Source organism: Sciurus carolinensis, chromosome 10, assembly GCF_902686445.1.
Source record: "Sciurus carolinensis chromosome 10, mSciCar1.2, whole genome shotgun sequence".
In the NCBI taxonomy this organism is placed as follows: Eukaryota; Metazoa; Chordata; class Mammalia; order Rodentia; family Sciuridae; genus Sciurus; species Sciurus carolinensis.
In genome coordinates this window covers 120,200,380-120,221,752 of record NC_062222.1, presented here as the reverse complement: position 1 = coordinate 120,221,752, position 21,373 = coordinate 120,200,380, and the positions used below count along the sequence as shown (strand labels likewise).

The 21,373-nt window shown below is 35.7% G+C and overlaps 1 protein-coding gene across 4 annotated transcripts in view; it reads left to right on the top strand.

Annotated features, from left to right (window-relative positions):
- The window catches only part of Tbc1d19 (TBC1 domain family member 19), a 129,111-nt gene that overhangs the window by 86,857 nt on the left and 20,881 nt on the right, over positions 1 to 21,373 (top strand). For all 4 annotated transcript variants that reach the window (XM_047566816.1, XM_047566815.1, XM_047566818.1 and 1 more), the window contains 3 exons: positions 3,801 to 3,885; positions 6,031 to 6,075; positions 21,037 to 21,069. In XM_047566816.1, coding sequence (XP_047422772.1) covers positions 3,801 to 3,885; positions 6,031 to 6,075; positions 21,037 to 21,069 — 163 coding nt within the window. The remainder of the gene's footprint in view (positions 1 to 3,800; positions 3,886 to 6,030; positions 6,076 to 21,036; positions 21,070 to 21,373) is intronic.

Here is a 21,373-nt window from a genome sequence, read left to right as displayed (position 1 = left end):
ACTCATCTCAGAACACTCCAGTGACTTCCCATTTCACTCACAGTAAAAGTCGACATCCTGACAGTGCCCTGCAGGGTCTTACGTGATGTGTACTCATTTTTTCTCTGACATATCTCTTCCAGTTCATCTCTAGCCATGCTGGCATCTATGCTGCTCTCCAAAACGTCAGATGTACTCCCATCTTAGCACCTTTGCAGCTGTGGCTCTTCTTCCCCAGATACCGTTATGCTGTTTCTCACCTCCTTCTAGTCTTTGATCAGATGGTGGCATCTCATAGAGCCTGTGCTAATCACCCTTTCTGAAATGACAACCACTCTTCTTCGGTTCTCATATCTTGTCCCCATAGCCCTTACCACCTGATATACTATATAATTGTTTATTATGTTTGCTATTTATTAACTTCCTCCACTGTAATTAAGCTCCACAAAGGAAATGTTTTGTTTGCTTGTCTATTTCCTTTAATGTATTCCGAGAACCACATACTCAGAACAATGCCTGGTCCATAGTAGGAGCAAAAGATGAGAATTAGTAAACTGATTTTTTAAAAATCTGAGGAAGTCACTCAGAATGGAGCGCTGAAGGAAAAAAAGTAATTGAAAGGCAGGTTGAGTAAGTGTAGGTCAATCTTGCAACTCAGAGGAGCCATGTAGGAGTATATAGAGAAAATGTGGGAGTGGCATCATTCAAAAAGATAATGCTTGAGAATTTTCCTGAAATGGAAAAAAGCAGATTTCAAGTGGAAGAAACATGTTTAGCCATATATGTTTTTTAAAAAATTAAATAGATTGGGAGCAGAGGGAACAGCAGAATATAGAAAAAAATTAGTAGTAATAGTGGTGGTAGTAAATACAGCCAGCATATTAATAGGAGCATGTGCTAAGACATTGTCCTAAACTTTTTATGTTTATTAATCCCCATAATACACTTTGATGTAAGCATTACTATCATATACATATTACATATGAGGAAACAGACCAAGAAATAAGTGTCCAGTAACTTGCCCAGTGTCATCCAGTTAATAAATGGTAGAGTTGCAATTCATACTCTAGCAATCTAGCTTCCAAATAAATTCCAAATGGTTAATGACTTTACCACAAAAGGAGCATATCTAAATGCTGTATGAATTTTTCTGTTTGAATCAAAATGAGCTGGATAATGCTAAAGTCACATAAAGACCCAAAACCTCAGGGGCTTAAAACAACAAAGGTTTATTTCTTGCCCACCATCACATCCATCCTGGTTAGAACAGGACCTCAACTGTGTAATCCCTTACATGTCATCCTTCCTCCAGGACCCGGGCTTATGGAGTAACTGCTACCTGGCACACTGATGTTTACTGTGAAAAGGGAACCTGGTTAACTCTGCTCTGGTTCTTAAAACTTCCATTTGTAAACTCTCAAGTGACACATATCCATTTACTGGAGTAAAGAGCAAGTCACATGACCATACCCAACAGGTGGCCAGAAAAGACAAGCTGAAATATATTCCCAAAAGGGAAGAATCAGAAATATTTGATAAATAGCAGCAATAACTTTCATAATTTAAGTGAATATGCATAGAATATAAATGTGGAAATAGTTCGATGTCTAAGTATCAATCTAAGGATGGTATATTTGAGCATATAAAAATTAAAAACATCTCTGTCAAAATAATTAACTTTATTTGTGCAAAACTATTTTCAAAATAAAATTATACTCAAGGCTGGGGCATATGTAGTTCAGTGGTAGAGCTTATGCTTAGCATGAGCAAAGCCCTGAGTTCAATCCTCAGCACTGTCCCCCATACATACACACACACACACACACACACACACACACACACACACACACCATGTATATTCACATATATAATTAGACTTAAACCAAAGATCTTTGATATATACAAAATTTAAGTTAATAATTTTTAAAAACATTTAAATGAATTAAAAAATTAATCAGAAAATAACAAAATGCAGAATATTATTTGCTAAAATAATGAATACCTTTCCATCTATAAATTAAATTAAAGCAATATTTGATTATATGCCATTTTTTTTTACGCATGAGATGATGATAATCTGTTTTAATGCAAGAAAAAAATGTGTCTTATCTTACTACTGGATGTGTTAATAAACAAGAAATTAGAAAAATTCCAGCCTTGGCAATGAATTTTAAAAGTTTTAAATCTTAAATGCCTGAAGCAGGCCTGGGGATATAACTGAGTGGTAGAGCACTTGCCTAGCATGAGTGAGGCTCTGGGTTCAATCTCCAGCACCAGTACACCACAAACCAAGTACATAATGCATAAAGCATTTGAACAGACAGTTTTAGAAATTTAAATAACTAAAGGTGTAAATAAAGAGCTATAAGGAAGTTTTCTGCAGCATTGCTTGTAGTTGGGCAAAAGTGGAAAACAATAATACAGGGCAAATGAATTATTGTTCATACATACAGAGGAATATTCTGCAACATAAAAATTTTACATAGAAAATATTCTATAACATCAAGAGAAAATAGGTTATAGAACTATATGCATAATCCTTTTGCTTGAAAACTGGTATGTGTGGGTAATAAAAACAGTAATCAGTATGGTATTCCAGGTATTACATCTATAGATTAACAGTAGTGGAATTATGAATATTTTCTCACTCTTTGATTATCTACATTTCTCATTTTTATCATAAACTTGTATCACTTCTGAAGTCTTTAAAAACAATAAAAACAAATCAGTGGCAGTAGTTGTTACACATTCTACCACTGAACCTGACTAATATCCAATTTCCTTGTCTATCCTTTTAGCAAAACTGTGCCCCTTCTCTTGTGTTTTAGACACAAAGTATCCCTTCTCCATTCTCTTGCTGCAAGTCCAGCCCTGACTCTGTGCCCCTATTTTCCCTGTTATAAAGTAATTTTATTAAATTGATTTGGACATACTGTAGGTCAAATAATATTTTCTGAAGATAACAATTATGGACTTTAAAGCTTGACATAAAATTAGTAGCTTCAAAACTGTTAGTCATATTCCCCAGCAACAGCGTGATAAAATAATTCAACTATGTAGAAATATAGAACTCTAGGAATGTTGATATCATCTTTTAGAATCCCAGGTCTGCTAATACCAGTACCCAGATTTCCCATCACTAGTTATCTTCCTGGGAATTGGACTCTTGGTTCAAAATTCCAGGCTACTGTCAGTCATCTAGTTTCTTCTGATGTGCATCCTTGATTCTGATTTTGTCCTACTTATTTTCATCTCCAGATAGAGTTGCCACATCTACCTGTTAATTAGGACTACCAGCTTCTATTCTGTATTGGGCAACCACTGTTCTATAGCTGCTGCCATCCCTTCTAAATACCATGAGTTTCTTTCCCTCCATCCCCTGATATGCCCAACTATCTGCAGCATCTCAGCAAGGACTCTAGTTCCAGTTTCCTGCATTCCCCAAATTGTTCTATAACACTGTGTTTACCTAGGGTCTACCCTATACATTTCTCGTCCGTTAAATTTCTCCTAGGTGTTTCTCATTTCTAGATGAAACACAAGAAAAGAATCAACTGGTAGCTAGCAACTTAATGTTTTACAATATTCTTCAAAGTTTAAGTGGCAAACCGTGAGAAATCTTTGGAAGAACTTTGGCAATCTTACTTGGTATCCATTGTTAACTTTTAGCGTAGGTAAACCAACAGAGGGCACTCTTCCCATTGCAAGGCGTGTTACTGAACTTGAAGGATTCCACCTTAAATACCTCCCAATAATATTAATGAATTATCTGGCTTTCTAACAGTGCCTAATTGCTTATTTTTTCCCAATGTTACATCCAGGTATTACTTTGTTTTTCCCGGGATACGTCTGTATTGGGTCACTTTGCATACAACAGTGCTTCACCACCGAAATCATACATAAGAGGTAATATTTTAGTAATATTAAGGAGATTTTATTTAAGGCTTACAGAATCATGCCAAGAATGTTTGTTTTATAGCTTATATTGATTTTGCCAATTTTTAATTGTAAATTACTTTTTTCTCAGGTGATTTTAAGTTTTCACGCTCTCTTAAATCAATGCAACTTACCACAGATCCTTTAGATGGTTCCCAGAAGCAGCATTTCAGGAACTTTTTCAATATAGAAGACATTTCACCTCCTTGATTTTCTTCTGTATTGCTGTTGTTGTTATATCTGCTGACTCTTCCTAACTATGAGTTTATCACATCGATTTGCTTTTTCAATGTTTTTAACTTTCTTTATTCCTTCTTTCAAAATGCCTTTTAAAGTAATATGTTATTAGCTCTCTAATTTCTGTTTTAGGAACTTCTCTTTATCACTAACTGCCTATAAGATATCACCATTTCAATGTCCTGAAAACTGAACTAAATTCAGCTGACAGCTCTTCTCAACTCCTTTTCATTAAGTGGTGAATACCAAGTACAGTGAGCTCATTGCCCTATTGCATATGATTTCTCTGTGTTTCTTTGAAAAATAAAACTACTTCCCCTCTTTCCTCAGTCTGACCTACCAGCTGGTTCCTCCAACTCCTGCCGGCCCTAGAACAGGCAGCTTCAACTTGTGTTGAATTTGGGCTCCACGTACCCCGGAGCTCTCTTAATTTCCTTGTTTCTAAAATGAACTTACAGAAACCTGCCAAAAACCTGATTGTCAAATTTAATTACCTAATAGGATCACCTCTAAATCAGCTATTATTTTAAGGTCCTCTATTGGTTAATAGTCTTAATCTAGCTAACTTTGCTACTCTGATTATTCCACAATATGCCATATTTGTTCTAGCCTTCATATGTTCCTTTATGTGGAAAGCTTTCCATTTCCCCACTCTAAAAACAATTATGGGACTTGGAAGAATTTGCCTGTATCTCATCATGTCCACAAAAATGACATCAATTTCCCTTCCCTCTGAACTCTAAACACTTAAAACCTGCTTTAAAAAAAAAAGAAAGAAAAAGGAAAAAAGTTAGCAAAAATGACCTAAGATTTCTTCTGTATTATAAACTATATGGTTGAGAAACTATACTGTATTTTTGTTTGCCTCTCAACATCTAGTGCAATCATCAATTTACTTTTCATTATTCTATTCTCTCCTTACACAATTAGTCCTTATTGTTTCCACGCTATCTTAAACTTTTCTCCTCATACTTCTTATTCCTTATCTCCTCTCTGCCACTGCCCAGCAAGAACAGCAAAAAAATTTTATTAAAAACTTTTTAAAAACCCAGTGTAAGAATGAATGTCTATTTTTTTTTAACTTTTTTTCTTTTACTGGGGATTGGATCTAGGGCCTCACACATACTAAAAAAGCACTCTACCACTGAGCTACATCTCCAGTCCCTTTTCTATTTTGCTTTGAGAAGAGGTCTTGCTAAGTTGCCCAGGTTTGCCCAGGGATTACAGGTGTGCTCCTTGTACCTGGCTGAATGTCTTTTCAGTAGACTCAAACGCGTTAGAAAAAGCCAAGAAAAAAGCTACCTTAAGATATTCAGTGAAAGGTGGGACAAACTGAGAACCTTAAAAGCTTTGAGGGAAAGCTACTTTGTAAAACTCTTATAAACGTTTGATTAGAATGAATATACTTTCTAGGACATTCTGATTTCAAATATTTAGCTCCCTTCTCTGATCATAGAAAATATGACCACCATACAGTTAAAGACATTTAACTTTTAGCTTTTCAGCACATTCCATAAATATGTAAGCTAATGAAATATTGCAAAGCTTAGAACTTGCTTTAATGACTAGAATTATTTATATTTAGCAAAATAATGCTTATAGATTTTTCCCTTCTTACTTGCTTAAGGAGCTTGAAAGCATTCATTCTATTATTTATTTTGTATCACTTCCCTTGTACTGAAGTTTATATCATTGATTAATTAATGAAAGGGTTTGTTATTATCAGATTGGCAAATTTTCCAATTCCATATCATGAAATAAAATAAAATCAGACTATAGTAGTATTGAAAATTCCATTATTAGTATATTTACATAGTAAGTTAATTTTTGAAAATCAATTTTAATCATAGCGAAACTCTCTATGGTTTTCTCTTACAGGAAAACTAGGATTAGAAGAATATGCCGTCTTTTATCCACCAAATGGTAAGAGTAATGCTATTGCTTCCCCTAGTGGGAAATTGGAAAATTACAACTTCTATAAAATAGGAATGAGGTTTTCTTATTCTCTATCTTTAAGTGGAAAATAATTTCTCATCTAAAATAAGTCTTCCATGGAATACATACTTTAGTGAATTTTTCCATGCTGAACTATGCATACCTTCTCTGGTTCTCCTTGGGACAAATAATTTGTGAGAAATTTGAGTAGGCAGAAGTCAAGGTGCGTAGTTTCCCCTGAGGAACACTAGTCCATCTGGACCTTCCTTTCAGCATTATTGGAACAGTGCAGTAGTCAAAGAAGTGAGTTGTCTTGTGCTGCACTTTATTTTCATAATTTGACCAGTGTAGTATTTATGAAATACAAAGATTATGAAGAAGTTATCACTGAAATAATCTATTTTGAAGTAACCAAATATAAATGAGATTGTTAGACAGTTTTTAAGATATGCTTCCTAGGAAAGCAATATATAGCAGTCCTTATTAGGATGATATGAAGTTGCATCCTGAAGAAGTTCTTTTACCCCAGCAGAGTTAAGAACATGGGCTTGGTAATCCAGCAGACCTGGGTTCAGATCCCAGTTCTGCCAGCTCACCCTATGATCTTAGGTAAGTTACATGACTTCTCTCTGAACTTCAGATTCATCAACTGTAGCATGTGGATAATAGAATAAATGAGATATGATATGTAAAACAGCACAATGCGTACATTAACACATAGTGAGTGCTCAGAAAATGTAGCTGTAAATGAATATATTTAGCTCTACTGACCACCATGGTTTTCGTGATGCTGTTCTCTCTCAGGGCCTCTCAATGTGGAATCCCAGTTTTATTTATGGATTATTTACTTCTGCCTTTCTTTAGACACCTTACCATTGTTCTGCTGCCTTCCCTAGGAGCTTCCATTTGCTTTCATGGATCTATTTGTTAATTACTCTAAAATTTCTGTCTCCAGTTCTGACCTCTTCTGTGACTACCTCAAACTTAATATGTACCAACCTAAATTATTATCTTCTTATGTCCCCAGAGATAAAAAAAGGGGGAAGCTAAATTTAAGAAAACAAAACACTGTTCCTCTTTCAGTTACTTGCATTATCCTCTATCCAGTAACTCAAAGCATGGAGCCTTGTAGTTCCCCTAGATTCCTCTCAGTCTCATACCCCATTGTCTGCAGTTTTATCTTCCATACCTTGGACCCTCTTCCACACCAAGACTACTGCCTCACCTGCTTCCAGGCTCACTATCTCTAGCTTAGTAATTGCAACATCCACCTAGCTGGTCTCTCTTCCTTGTCTTCTCTAGTTTTGCTCCGTCTTATAACCTGCTAAATTATACATCTAAAAGGAAAATCTGAAGATTGCCATTTTTCTCAAAATTGTTGTTGGTTTTTTTGTTTGTTTGTTTGTTTTGTGGTGCTAGAGATAGCAAGCACTCTGTTCCTGAGAATTTTCTTTGTACTTTATATTTCCCTGAGAATTTTCTTTATACCTCCTATCCCTTGAGAAACATCTGAGTTTCTCAGCATGACATACATATGAGGACATCTTAAGTCTGATCCCGGTACGGTCTACTTGCTAGCTTCATTTCTCACCATTTCCCATTCTCTTTTTTTTTTTTTTTTTTTTTTTGTGGTACTAGGGATCGAACTCAGGGCCTTGTGCTTGCAAGATAAGCACTCTACCAGCTGAGCTATCTCCCCAGCCCTCATTCTCATTTCTTAATCATAGCATTATCAAACAATTTCTTCTTGTTATACATAGTATCATACTCTCACAAAAGAACTGTACTGCTTCCTATTTCAATACCTGCCCTGTTCCCATGCTTAGAATAACTTTTCTCCACCCAGCTGCCATCCAGGCTCAGCACTGATGCTTGCCTAAATCCCTGGTTGGGTAAAGGGCCCTTCCTCTAGGCCTTCATAGGACCTTGTGGGAGAAACCTTTGGTATCTCTTACTATATTTTCTTTGTTTATACTTTACCTCCCCCTTGATATTGCAAGTTTCAGAAGGTTCAGGATTATATTGTTCCCTGGTATCTATCATTTAGTAAGAATGTTATGAGCATTTATCGAATTAAATTAGAGAATTGTTCATTGTTAATTTTAACATTTATATGTATATGCACATGCGTATATATGTAAATTTTATGTGTGTGTATATATATATATATTGTTACATCAGTCATTCGAGAAGCTGTCTGATAACTTTTTTGGCTTGTGTAAGAAATAGGAAATAAAAAATAAATAAAATAGCTCTGAATAGTCAAAAACAAAGTTTATGGACTCCAGTTCTTTCTCTCTGTACATAGGAGAGCTTTGTCAACTTAGTTTGGAACACATTATCTCTTATTTAACCCATATGTCTAACAAACCTGGTTTATGCCCCCTGCAAAAATAGAAACATGGAGGCAGACTGATACAAATACAAAAAAAGACTAACAACAGTGAGAAGTGAAATTAGAAACCTCATAAAAGAAAATATTAAAACTATAAAACAGTATTTGAAAGCACTCCAGTAAACCAACCTGGTTCTATCTTATGTTAAACCAATAACTTTATACCCTTTGAAAAGGTATCACTAGGTTATAAGTTATAGCATATATATATGCTACAACACACACATATATATGTGTGTGTATATATATATACAGAAAGAGAGAGAGGGAAAGAGAGAGAGAAAAGTTGTAGTAGTAGCAGCTAACATTTTCCTAGCAGTTCTATATATAAGGCAGTGTGTTAAATATATTACATGCATTAACTCATTTAATATTGACAATAGTTTCATGAGTCAGGTACTAATATCCCTATTTACAGATAAAGTAACTGAGGCGCAGATTGTGAACCTGTTCAGCTGGTGAGTGGCAAAGTCAGATTTTGAACCCAAGCTGTCTGGCTTCAAAAACAGAATTCTTATTGCAATGACCTTAAAGCCTCAGAAAATACTGAGTTTATTATAGTCTCTCTTGGAAGAAAAGAAAGGTGGTTAATATATTGAAAAAGTGAAGGTTGCTTAGGTTTTAGAAAGATTTTCATCCAGAATAAAAAGTTTAGTCCAAAGTAAAATAAGCTAGCATCTGTTCATAAATTTAATTCTATAGAATATTTTCTTCCCTCAGGTTGTTTTAAAACTTACCAGAATCAAGGAGGACTCTTTTCTCTAGGCAATAAGTCTTAAGTTGCAGAACAAGAAAGGACAAAGGCTAGTCAGTCTACTGTCCCTTTTTTCTTTACCTTAGGCAATACTAAACAACATTTTTATATTACCCAGTTCATTTTCCAACCTCTGCCAAAGATAATATTACTGTGAAATCCCAAGGACACCTCTACCACTACCACCATGCAAACTGGCCTGTCTTTCTTGGCCTCCAAAGGCAAACACAGGTTTGTCGCAATTCTCTGGCACACTTAGCCCTTGACGAGCTGTGTTCTTACAGTGGGCAGAGATTTTCTTACCACTAACGCCACACCCACACCTGAGATTACCTTCCCTAGGATTGAAAGGACAGGCCATAGTTGTCTCAAATAGTTCTCACTTCATTTGAGGAATCAAATGACTCTCTAGTAGATTCATTGAATAGCTGGTAAGTAAAATTTCTGAACTGAAGGAAAAATCTTGCAGAAATTTTATAATCTTTTCATGTTTGTTTTTGTACATGTTGTGCAAGTTATTCAACATGTATGAATAGTCTTTATTCATTTGATAAATATTTAGCCCTGTTGTGGCTCATGACTATAAGTACGTGATCCACAGCAGCCACAAATAAAGTACTTGCTGCCAAGGATCTTACATGCTAGTAAAGGAGACACACAAGTATAGGGGGAGGAAAATTTTACAGTGATAAGTGAACAATGAAAGAAAATGGAAATTTTAGGAAGTTAGAGAAAGCATGGCTATTTCGGATAAGGTAGCCAGGAAAGGCACCTCTGAGGAGGTAGAATAGAACAAAAACCAGCATGTGAAGAGTGAGCCATGCAAAGAAGTAGAAGAGTGTGTTTGAAGGTTAAAGGTAGGAACAAGCTGAGAGTTTGAAGAGCACCAAGATGGCTAGTGTGACTGATAATGAGCTGATACAAGGTAATGTAGGAGAAATAGACAGGGACCAGGTCAGATAAGAAGACAGTTAATGTAAAGGACAGTGTCTATTAGTTTCTTTTCCCCACTCCTTGTGGACAAGCTATAATTTCTTGTTTATTTTCATGTCTAGTAATTTGTTTCATTATTGAAAATTGGCTATTTTTAAATATATGACTGTATTTATTTTTTTTCTTCCCACGTTTTTATTGGTGCATTATAGCTGTACATAATGATGGGATTTGTTGTTGTGTATTCATACATGTACATAATACAATGATATAATTTGGACAATATCACTCCCCAGCATTTTACCTCTCCCTCTTCTTCCAACCCCTGGTCTCTTTCCTCTACTGGTCTCCCTTTGAAAATGGGCTGTCTTGAGCTGGGGTTGTGGCTCAGTGGTAGAGCACTTGCCTAGCGCGTGTGAGGCACTGGGTTCAATTCTCAGCACTGCATATAAATAAATGATTAAAATAAAGGTCTATCAACATCTTAAAAGAAAATGGGTGGCAGCTGTCTTGACTATTATAATAACTCTGGAAGTTAGATTCTCTTCCCACCATTATTTTTTTTTAATAGTTGCTCGTTTAATGACTTTTCTAAACTATTTCTATAAAGATTGTCTTGCGCACACACCGAAGTCTCTGCTCCATTAGTTTGATGGTCAGCTAGTGATTTGACAGAGATTCTTTAAATGTGTACAACCAAATTATCAAAATAAAACACACTCTTCCAGACTTTGAAGATCTGCTTGGAGTGGATCACCCCTCCAGGACTTACCCAGGCCATGTACAACTCTGCCTTAGCCTTCACTTCCTTCTTGCACAGGGCCTAAACGTCAGACAGACAAGAAAGCCTAAGGTCTTCTGGTGTCTTTTGAGATCCCCCAAGAGCTTTTCAAAGCTTCATTCTCTCATGTAGTTCCTGCCCCATCCTCTTCATCTGTTGCTTTTCAGTCTGTCTAGTACTTGCCCCATCTAGTATTCCTCATAACCAGGGGTGTTGGGGTGGGAGAACACCTAGTATATTTGCCTTTGAACACTCTTGACAAATGATGCCTGGCAGGCCACTTCTATACTGAGAAAGCTCTGAGATTAGGCAGATGAAACAAAGGCAAATCTGAGCCAGTTCCTCAGGTAGCTACTAAACAGGTCAAAACACACAAATAAAAATTTTTTATACAAGTTCTGTATCGTTCCCCGGTCTGCTGTTTTCATGGCTGCTGCCAAGCAGGAGTGTAGGAGATAGTAGGCAGGTAAATTAAGATGCCAAAATACTATCTTTCTTTCTGAAATTCTTTTTTCATTAAGTTTTCCCTTGGTCATTGTTTTTTATTAGAGTAAAGAGTTCAAAGAAGTTAATTTTAATGCTCTTGTTAGCTTAACCATTGCTTTGATGAAGGGTCAGAGTTTAGGAGTTCGCTATTCCACTCTTCTTGTGATGGCTCTCCTCTGATTCCTCATTAATACTTTTGAAAGATCATCCTGACTAGTATGTAGGAAAAAATGTCCCTTGAATGTAAGCTTCAAGAGAACAAAGACCTTAACAATTTTCATGAGCAACATGGCCAGCATCTAGAGTTATGCATGGCCTAAAGACTGTGCTCAGCTAATACTGAATGAGTAGGCAAATGAATGCAGGAATGAACACAGAATACAGAATGAACAGAAATGGGAAGGATTTTCCTAAACTTATAGGGAAAATAACAGATAAGTCTGGCTGAGACTTTATTACAAGTGATTTTTTTAAAAAATCTTAACTTATTAATACCATTTGTTTCCTGCAAGGTGGGAAAAATAAATAATTGCTAGAGAAAACTGGTTAGGGAAGGACTCTAGAACAGTGATTTGTCAATTGGGGCCATTACCCCTACACACACACACACACACACACACACACACACACACACACACACAATTTATATACACATATACCCCAGGGAATATCTGAAGACTTGTTATAGTGGGGTGGGGGGGTACTAAGAAATTCTGTTAAACATTCTACAGCACACAGGACAGTCCCTCAGAACAAAGATTAGAAAAGACTCTTAGAAGAAACAATGAATCTTAAATCTCTTTGATAAATAGCAATATCCTTTGTCATCTACATTAATTAATTTGAAAACCTAATAATCCAAAATTCATTTGAAGTATAAATTTAGACATAAATTGAAAACCTCATTAAAATTTTATTTCAAGTATGACTTTTAAATTGGTATTCAAATATGGTCATATTCTGATGTTTTGGAAAATTATAACTACTGAAATAAAGTAACAGAGTTATAGTCTAGAGTTTTAAATGAGAAAGGTAATGAAAATAACTAGAAAACTATCCACTGTTTTAATTTTTACTTTTACTGACCTGTTGGTTATATGTGGAATGAGAATAAACAGAGGAAATGATTATTTCAACAAATGAATTAAATAAATTGTCCCAAGTAATCCCAAATGAAAGAGTGTAACAGTTTGCTTTCAGCTGGGATGAAGTTGAAGTGGATCAGATGTGGGTTATAAAATCAGTGAGGAAAGGAAGGGAAAATATTTAGTAAGTGCAAAGCATATTAATATTTGGGGTATTTTCTGAGTCATGTTTGCTATTTATATCTCATCTAATTCAAGATTTATTTTTGCTGACAATGTTTACCATTCTGAGTTTTGTCAAAGCCCATTAAATCATCTTCTCATATATATTGAATACAATAGGCAGTTCATATGTTAGATTTTCTTCAGATGCATAAGGGAAGACAAGACTCTTAAAACAATTACCCATAGCATACTCCTAGAACTTTGAGGGCAGATACCAGAAGTTTCCCCTGCATGCTAATGCCTGTTGGGCGCACTCCTGAATGATAGCCAGGTGAATGAAACTTGACCTTTGAGAAGCTGAAGTGATGAGAGGCAAAGGAAAGGACTTTGAAAAAAACTGGCCAAGAATATGATTACCTCTTAGATCAAAGAAATGTTCTAGGTGGTATGTGCCCTAGGGTGTTAATGGATTCCTCACTGCTTCTTAGGCCTCTTGCTCTTGTTTGCCAGAATTTGTGTCTTTCTTCAACAAAGCAGACTCTGTAGCCTTTTTTGGAGCCTATACCCTGTAATCTTGGCTAAACTAAAGTGTACTCTTATCTAATTCAGACAGAAAAAGAATAGGTTTTCTTAGGTCTAAATTCATACTTAAATGTGGTACTCTCCCTTCGGAGAGCATAAAATAGCTAGGGGTACACTAAATGTCATACTGGTGCATTTTAAATACATTAACGCACGTGTGTTTCATTGCAACCCAGTGAACTCGCTCTTGTTTATCTTCATTTTCACAAATGAAAATAGAATTTGAGAGAGAGTTGGTAATTTCCCAAAGTCAAAAAAATTCAAACTCATGTCTGTGTGACATCATTGATCATTTAACTTTTCAACATTGAGTTATTGGAGCCTCTTTCCTTTTCTGTATCTTACTTATTCATAGATGAATTTTATATTTTAATGTTTTATTTTTAATCCTTTATAATACTTATAAATGCTCAAATTGCATTCTTAACAATATATATTGAACTGAGAATCTCATTTTTAGAAGATACAATGTTGGATGCAGAAGATAATACAAGAATGAAATGTGGGTCTTACTTCAAATAGCTTATAACCTAGTTGCTTATAGAGCAACTATAAATTCCAGAACTTGGAGAAAAAGTAGTAAAAATGTAATTAACTGTGAATAATATTGTTTAATTGGTGCTTTATAATTATACATAATCTTAGGATTCATTATGTAATATTCATACTTGCACATAATTTGATCAATCTCATTCCCCAGTGCCTTCCCTTACCCTCCCCACCTCCCTTACCCTGATCAACTTGCTCTAGTTTACTAATATCCCTTCTATTATTTTAGTTACTTCATTATAATTATGGATATAAGCAGAATTCAATGTAATATGTTCATTTATAGCATAATTTAGTAGATTTCATTTCCAAGTACTTCCCCATACCTATCTCCCTCCCTCTTGATCTCCTTCCTTTACTCTGTTGGTCTTCCTTCTGTTTTCATGAGATCCCTTTCTGTTTTTTACTCTTTTTTTTTTCTCTCTCTCTCTAGCTTCTACACATGAAAGAGAATACTCAATCCTTGGCCTTCTGAATCTGACATTTCATTTAGCTTGATGTCCTCCAGTTCCATCCATTTACCAGCAAATGATACACTTTCATTCTTCTTTATGCCTGAATAAAACTCTATTGTGTGTATGTGTGTGTGTGTGTGTGTGACATTGTCTTTATCCTTTCATTTGTCAGCAGGTACCTAGGCTTGTTCCATAACTTAAATATTGTGAATTGTGCTGCTATAATTATCGGTATGCATATGTCACTGTAGTATGCTGATTTTAGTTCTTCTGTATAAATATCAAGGAATGGGATAATTGTGTTATATGGTAGTTTAATCCAATATGGTAAGGAATCTTCTTACCACTTTCCAAAGTGGTTGTACCAATTTGCAGACCCACCAGGAATTTATAATTATATAAGTGTACCATTTCCTCTACATTCTTGCCAGCATTTGTTGTTTGTATTCTTGATGATTGCCATTCTAACTGGTATGAGATGAAATATCAATGTAATTTTGATTTGTATTTTCCTGCTTGCTAAGGATGTTGAACATTTTTTATATATTTTTATATATTTGTTAACCATTTGTATTTCTTTCTTTTTTTTTTTTTTAGAATATCTGTGTAGTTCCTTTACCCATTTATTAATTGGGTTATATATAAAGATCTCAAATTTTTTTATTATTTGCTCAGGCTATAACTAATAAAGAAGATAAACTAAAATAGCAAAGGCAGGAGTTCAAAAATGATGAGTGTTCACAGGGAGAAAAAAATACTCAATCAAAGACATAAAGAGAGCAAAAGACTTGAAGAAGAAAGATGACATTTGAGTACTCTTTCTAGGTGCCCTCTAGCCCTGGGTTTAATGGTTGTGGTGTCATTAGGAAAACATAATGACCTTCAATGTCCTTCTAATCTGGTTTTAATTTTCAGTTTCTAAAGAGCCTTAAAGTTGGTAAAGAATCTTACCATTGAAACATCTTCATATGGACAGTTTTTGTCAAGTCTCACAATTCTTTTTGGCATTTACTTTAAACTTAACTGTTAACATGAATTTTAGTTAGCTTATGCTTCAGAGACAATCTTAGTCCCTTTATGTATCATACAAGTAACTGAAGCTCTGGAGGTTGGTTCCTAAGGTCACCCAGCTGGTTTGTGTCAAACCCACAGTGGAGTTCTAATTTCCTGATTAAAGACCAGTACTTCTCTTGCTGCTTCTCTGTTCGTAATTTATTTATCTATCCCCCAATCATTCACTTAGAAAACATATCAGTATGTGTATAGCACTATGAGAGGTATAGAGATAAATAAAACACATTTCCTATTATCTGAACAGTCTGCTAAACAGCTAAGTATAACAAAATATAGTGAAATAATAGTGTGGAATTATGAGCAAAGTGGCAGAAAATCCAAAATATGAACATTTAATTATGATAATGAGGTCAGGAGATGTTTCTTTGAGGTTATAACTCCTTGGTAAAGTTCTGGTAGGCCGAATAGTACATAGAATCATCAAGCTCAAAGCTACCAAAGTGCCAAAGTGCATAATGAGGTCCGTGATGCCAAATCATCTAGCGTGGCTATGACACACAGGATAGGAGTCTGAGGGAATGGCAAAGGGACTGCAGATGCAGCTCCGGTTTCAGGACAGGCTTGTAAGTGTTTAGAGCCAGATCAAAGGTTTTGAATTCCACTCTGTAGACATTTAGCCAATATTACAAGGCCATAATGTGAATTCCATAAGCACAGGAACAGTGATATATTCACTTTAATATCTCCAGAGGCTAAAGAATAGATTTTTACATATTGGCTAATTGAATAAGTAGGAGTTCAGTGACTATTTGAAAGGTAGATGAATAATCAGAGGTAAACAATAGATATAGAAGCCTTTTTCATGGTTCATCATCATTTTTACAAAGTAATTTGAACCATTTCAAAAGTTGGTATGAGAGCTGAGAGTTTGAAGGAAAGAATACCAATCAGGAGGTTTTTGCAGGATGATAGAAAAGAGTTCACCAGAACTTGATTATAGGCCCAGGAAATAAATGGTGAAAAATGGTAGAGGCAGATTCTCTAGGGCTTCATATACTCATTCTGCAAGCATTTATGAGTACCTATTATATTCCTGAGCACTGTTTATCTCTGGGGATAGAGACAAATAAGAAATATTTCTTGTGCTCAAAGGAATTATTTTGTTTGGAGAGATAAAAATAAAAACTGATTATAAGGCAGTAAATAAGGGAAGAAAAACAACATGTCAAGTGCTGACTTTGTATCAAGTATTGTGCTATATACATTATCATATTTATCTCCACCATCTCATTGGTATTGTCACCATTTTATAGACGAATGCAGATTCATTCTGAACCTTTACAGGGCCAAGGACAGTGCTAAAAATGAAGGCCAACCTATCATAAGTCAAATTAATAAACTGTTAAAGTCTACTCCATTTTCTTGCCTTGACACGTATACCTTCATAACAATCTGGAAGGCCAGGTTCAAATTCAGAATTCTCAGACTCATCAGCTGTCCCTAGTCCATAGTGTCCTACCCCCTTTTCATTTTGTACAGGTCTCATGCTTCCACAAATAGTCATCCTTTTGTCACATCTGTGTCCTAAAGTACATATCCTTCAGGCAGGTAAGTCTACCCAAAAGAGCAAGCCCTGGGAGGTGGCTTAGGAGCCTGTGGCCTGGGAAATTCTGGGCCTGGGGGTGATCTCTAAGAGAAGGTATGGTCTCTGAGGTCCGGGTAGAGCTAGAGGAGGGCCAGAGCAAGGCCCTTAGCCCAGTCCTACTTTCCTTTGTCTAAGAGCAGTTTGAGATGAGGAAATGGGTTAAGAAACTTACCCATGTGTCTGTAGGCAGAAAGTGGTGGAGACAGAACTGAACAGCATGGTCAACACACCAAAAAGCGGTGCCTCAGCCAGAACTGGTCCGCTGAAACAGGTGCTCATGAATTCATTGCTTGGGATGAGGAGCAGGGCATGTCAGGGAGATCTTTCTAGGAGTATTGTTTAAAATTTTGAAGGAGTGAGTCAGGGACAGGGCTGGAGGTGGAGGAGAACATTGTCTATAGCTCTTGTCCTGCACCCGAGACAGAAAGGATGACAATCAGTTTGGGAGAATCAGAAGTATGTTTATGGGGTAGGGAGGAAGAATAAAGCTCCTGATGTTAGATTGAAGATTAAAGCACCCATTACCCTACAAGAACCATAAGGGGGCATATGACATTTCCCTGTCAGGGCTAAGGGAGGACTCCAGAGCAGAAATGACTCAAAGTTTCTGCCCTGAAAATTCTGCCCTGAAAGATGAGGAAGGTGACAAATCATTTATAGAAATAGAGTGTCCAGGAGGAGGCTCAGAATACTGAGCTTTTGAAGTTTGGATTATATGTTAATGATGAGGATACTGATAGAGAATGAAAACAAGTAGGATGGAAGGTAGCTAAGCTTAAAGAATGGCAGAAGAGATAATCAGTCAAAAAGCAAACAACTAAACAGTAGAAGTTTCTCAGTGACAAGGAGCCTGATTCATATAATGTCATCAGTGCCATGGGATGGTAAAGTTTGAGAAGGAACTTTCAGTTGATGTGAGACCATTAACTACAATACACAAGGAAAGAAGATCCCTACATTTAGCAATAAGAAGTTAGGACCATGGAGATGGAAAATTTTTTGCAAGCATTTCCTGATATATGGGGAAGTATAGAGAGTGAATAAAAATAGTTTTTTAAAAATATTAAGTTGGCTTCAAAGGAAGAAGAGAGAGTATACATTTGTTTAACAGAAAAGTAGTATCTGGGAAGAAAATGAACCTTTCCTGATTATTATGATCATATGTGAGAATATTTATAATATTCTTGGCTGAAAGTTTACAGTGAAATAAGAGACTAGAGTTATAAATATTTTGATATAACTTATCCATCCATCTCTAAAGAGCAGATCCCACCACTATCCACCTCAAGATTAGTTATGGTCCATAAACTTACCCTCGTCTCTGACAATGATCACATGATCCAGGTCAGCCCTTATCAAGTGCACCTCACCTCCCTGTCTTCAGTGCTCTTCTATCAGTGAGGCCTCCTCTGTCCTCCCTAGCCTGGACATCCCAACTTCCCTCTTCCCTCCGTTATTTTTCTTCACAGCATTTTAAACTATCTGGCATGTACTCACTTATTTTATGACGACTTTCCTTTCCATGATAAAATGGCAGCTGCAGTCCTAGTTGAATAGTGTTCAACACAGATGCATTGAACAATGCACATAGAGAGGGTGGGGATAATTGATGGAACAGAATTCCAAAGCAGGTATTAGCAAATGTTTTCAACAACTAGCCAGTGGTAAGTCTTTTAAATCTTTCTGGCCTCAAACAATCTCTGTCCTGTATTATTCTTTGTTGTTTTATAAATAATCCTTTAAAATGTAAAAGCCATTCTTAACTTATAGGTCACACATAAACAAGCTCCTCAATGACCTTAGCTTACCAACAGCTGTTAAAGTCAAGGAAACAGGATTCAGAGCAGAGGTGAAGATATTAGCTCTGAAAATGAAAAGGGTGTATCCTCCTCTGAGACTGAAAGTGAGGGAAAAAATAAAATATAAAGAGCAGACAATGAGAGAGCTCACGTCAGTGACAGCCTTCTCATACAGGGGATGTAAGGTCTACTTGCCAACTGGGAAAGTTCTAAAAGAATAGGATGGCAAATCAAATAGAGATCAATAAGAAAATTGATAAGCACCACAGAATTTAGCCAAAGTTGGACAATACAAATCTGTGCAGTGTGCTATAAGACTGGGCGGAAATGGGAAGAGTTAGGTCCCAAGAATTGTTGCCTGTGATGCTACACAAACTCCTGAAGCTGACCTAGCATACTCATTAAGGAAAAAAATTAGATTTCTCTCATACTATTTTTTTAATTTAATTACTTCTAGAAACAAAGAAATGTGAACTACTTTGTGAATGTTGGTACCAACAATTAACATTTATCATAGGTCTAAGCTATTTATTTATTAATGACTAAGCAATGGTCATCATCTCATTAATCATCCTAAGTAGGTTCTATCATTATCTCTGATTTACAGATAAGGGAGTTGAAGCTTAGAGAAGTTAAGAAACTTACCCAAATGCACCCAAAGTTCTTGTGACAGTCAGATAAAGCCAACCAAGTTTGATTGATACCCAGTCATGCTCTTCACTTATTGCAATATGGTGCTGATTAATGAACTGATATCAACATGGAAGGAGGTTTCTGGTAACAATTATAGATCTTGCCCTGTCTTATTCAGCATTTTTATGTTGTCTTAATGAGGACATAGATAGGGTACATACCAAATTTTCCAGTAATGTGAAATCAGGAAGAATAGGGAACATATTAGATAGCAGTCGTGAGAATCCAGAATTATATGACTCACCAAAAAAGAAATATAACAGAGATAAGAATATAATCCTTTACCTAGGTCCAGAAACCACTGTCCAAATGTACTGTCTTAGCTGTGGGGTATGTAGGGAAGAAAAATGCTGAGAGGTTCACACTGATGAACTATGGCTTGCCCAGAGGAAAATTAAGTAGGAAGCTATTTAAGACGATTTCATCTGAAGAGCAATTAAAGAAACTCATAAAACCTTAGAGCTAAAAGCTCCTATGGTGACAGGACTAGGAAGAGAGCAAATGTTTCTGAAAGTTTTCATATACTCTAGAAGACAAATTAGACTTGGTCTGTGTAACCTTTGTGGTCAGAACTGGGAATAAGAAGTAGGCATTACAGGGAGCCAGAGTTTGACTTGGCATGAGAAATAACTCCCCAAATTAACCTGCACAAAATTATACTCATTGCATTGGGAGTTAATGCATCCCCTATTACTGGACATGTTTTCAACTGAGACTGAACTATCATTTCTTAGAACTTACTCTAGATGACCTGCCAACACCAAGTCTTTGTCTCTAAACTTGTCAATGAATAAAATATTTCTATACCATTTTTCAGAAAAGTAAACTCATCTTTCTTCTGTACTGTTTGTAATCTAATTTAGTGTAGTGTTAGATATACAGTGGTATATTACAGAAATACTGTTTTGAACCTAGGCTGTAGAGATTCTGATTTTTCACTTGTAATATGACAAGATGTTTAGCACACTGAGTTACTCTTTGAGTATTTCTCTGAAAAGGATGTGTACTTTGCTTATGTGTAATTCTTGCCAAAGAAAATACTGAATTTGTACCATTTTCTTGCCAATATTTCTTCTAAACCACATCCCATGATATAATTTTTAGTAAGTTCCCTAAACATCCATGGTGTTTTCTGTAAAGTGATGTTTTCAAGAAGCACCTTGAAAAGCTCATTAACTTTTTAACAGATTGCATTCTAGTAAACAGAATGAAGTTGATTCAGAAGGGACAGTCTGTTCTATTGACTTTCTGAGACCACAAAAATCAGTTTTAAACTTAGTTCTGTGATCTCCCTTGTTATATTTTTGTCCTGGTTTTTTGTCCTGGTTTGAGTGTGTGTGTGTGTGTGTGTGTGTGTGTGTGTGTGCGTGTTTTGTCAGTTTTAACTGCTCTACATTATCAATATTCATGTTTGAAGACCTCTAGTTTGGCTTTCTAAAGGTGTTAAAAAACATATCTTATTGGTTACCATCACTAAGGTTTTCTAATATTCATGAACAGGGTTAGAGCAAAAAATAGGAAACCCTTCTATTTGCAGTTTTAATTATTTAAATTTTACTTAATAAACAGAGGTATGCTACTTATTGAAAAGAAATACTTTTTTTATTTTTTAGGTGTCATCCCTTTTCATGGATTTTCCATGTATGGTAAGTTGGGCTTTAAAATATTCATTGTGTTTATTACACCTTGAAAATTTAAACATTAAGATAACACTGAGTATTATGAGCATTTCTAAACATTGAGTTTAGTATTTCTTTATATGTCCAATTTTTAAAAATCAGAAATAGCAGGTCATTGTAATTGTTTAGGCGATGATTGTTGCATAGATTAGAATTAAAACACACTAAGTTTTTCTGAGGTTTACCATCTGATTCTAATCCAATGGAACAGAGACACACATTAAATTAACTCTAATAGGTGTAAAATCAGTTTGCTTCAATTCCTGAACTA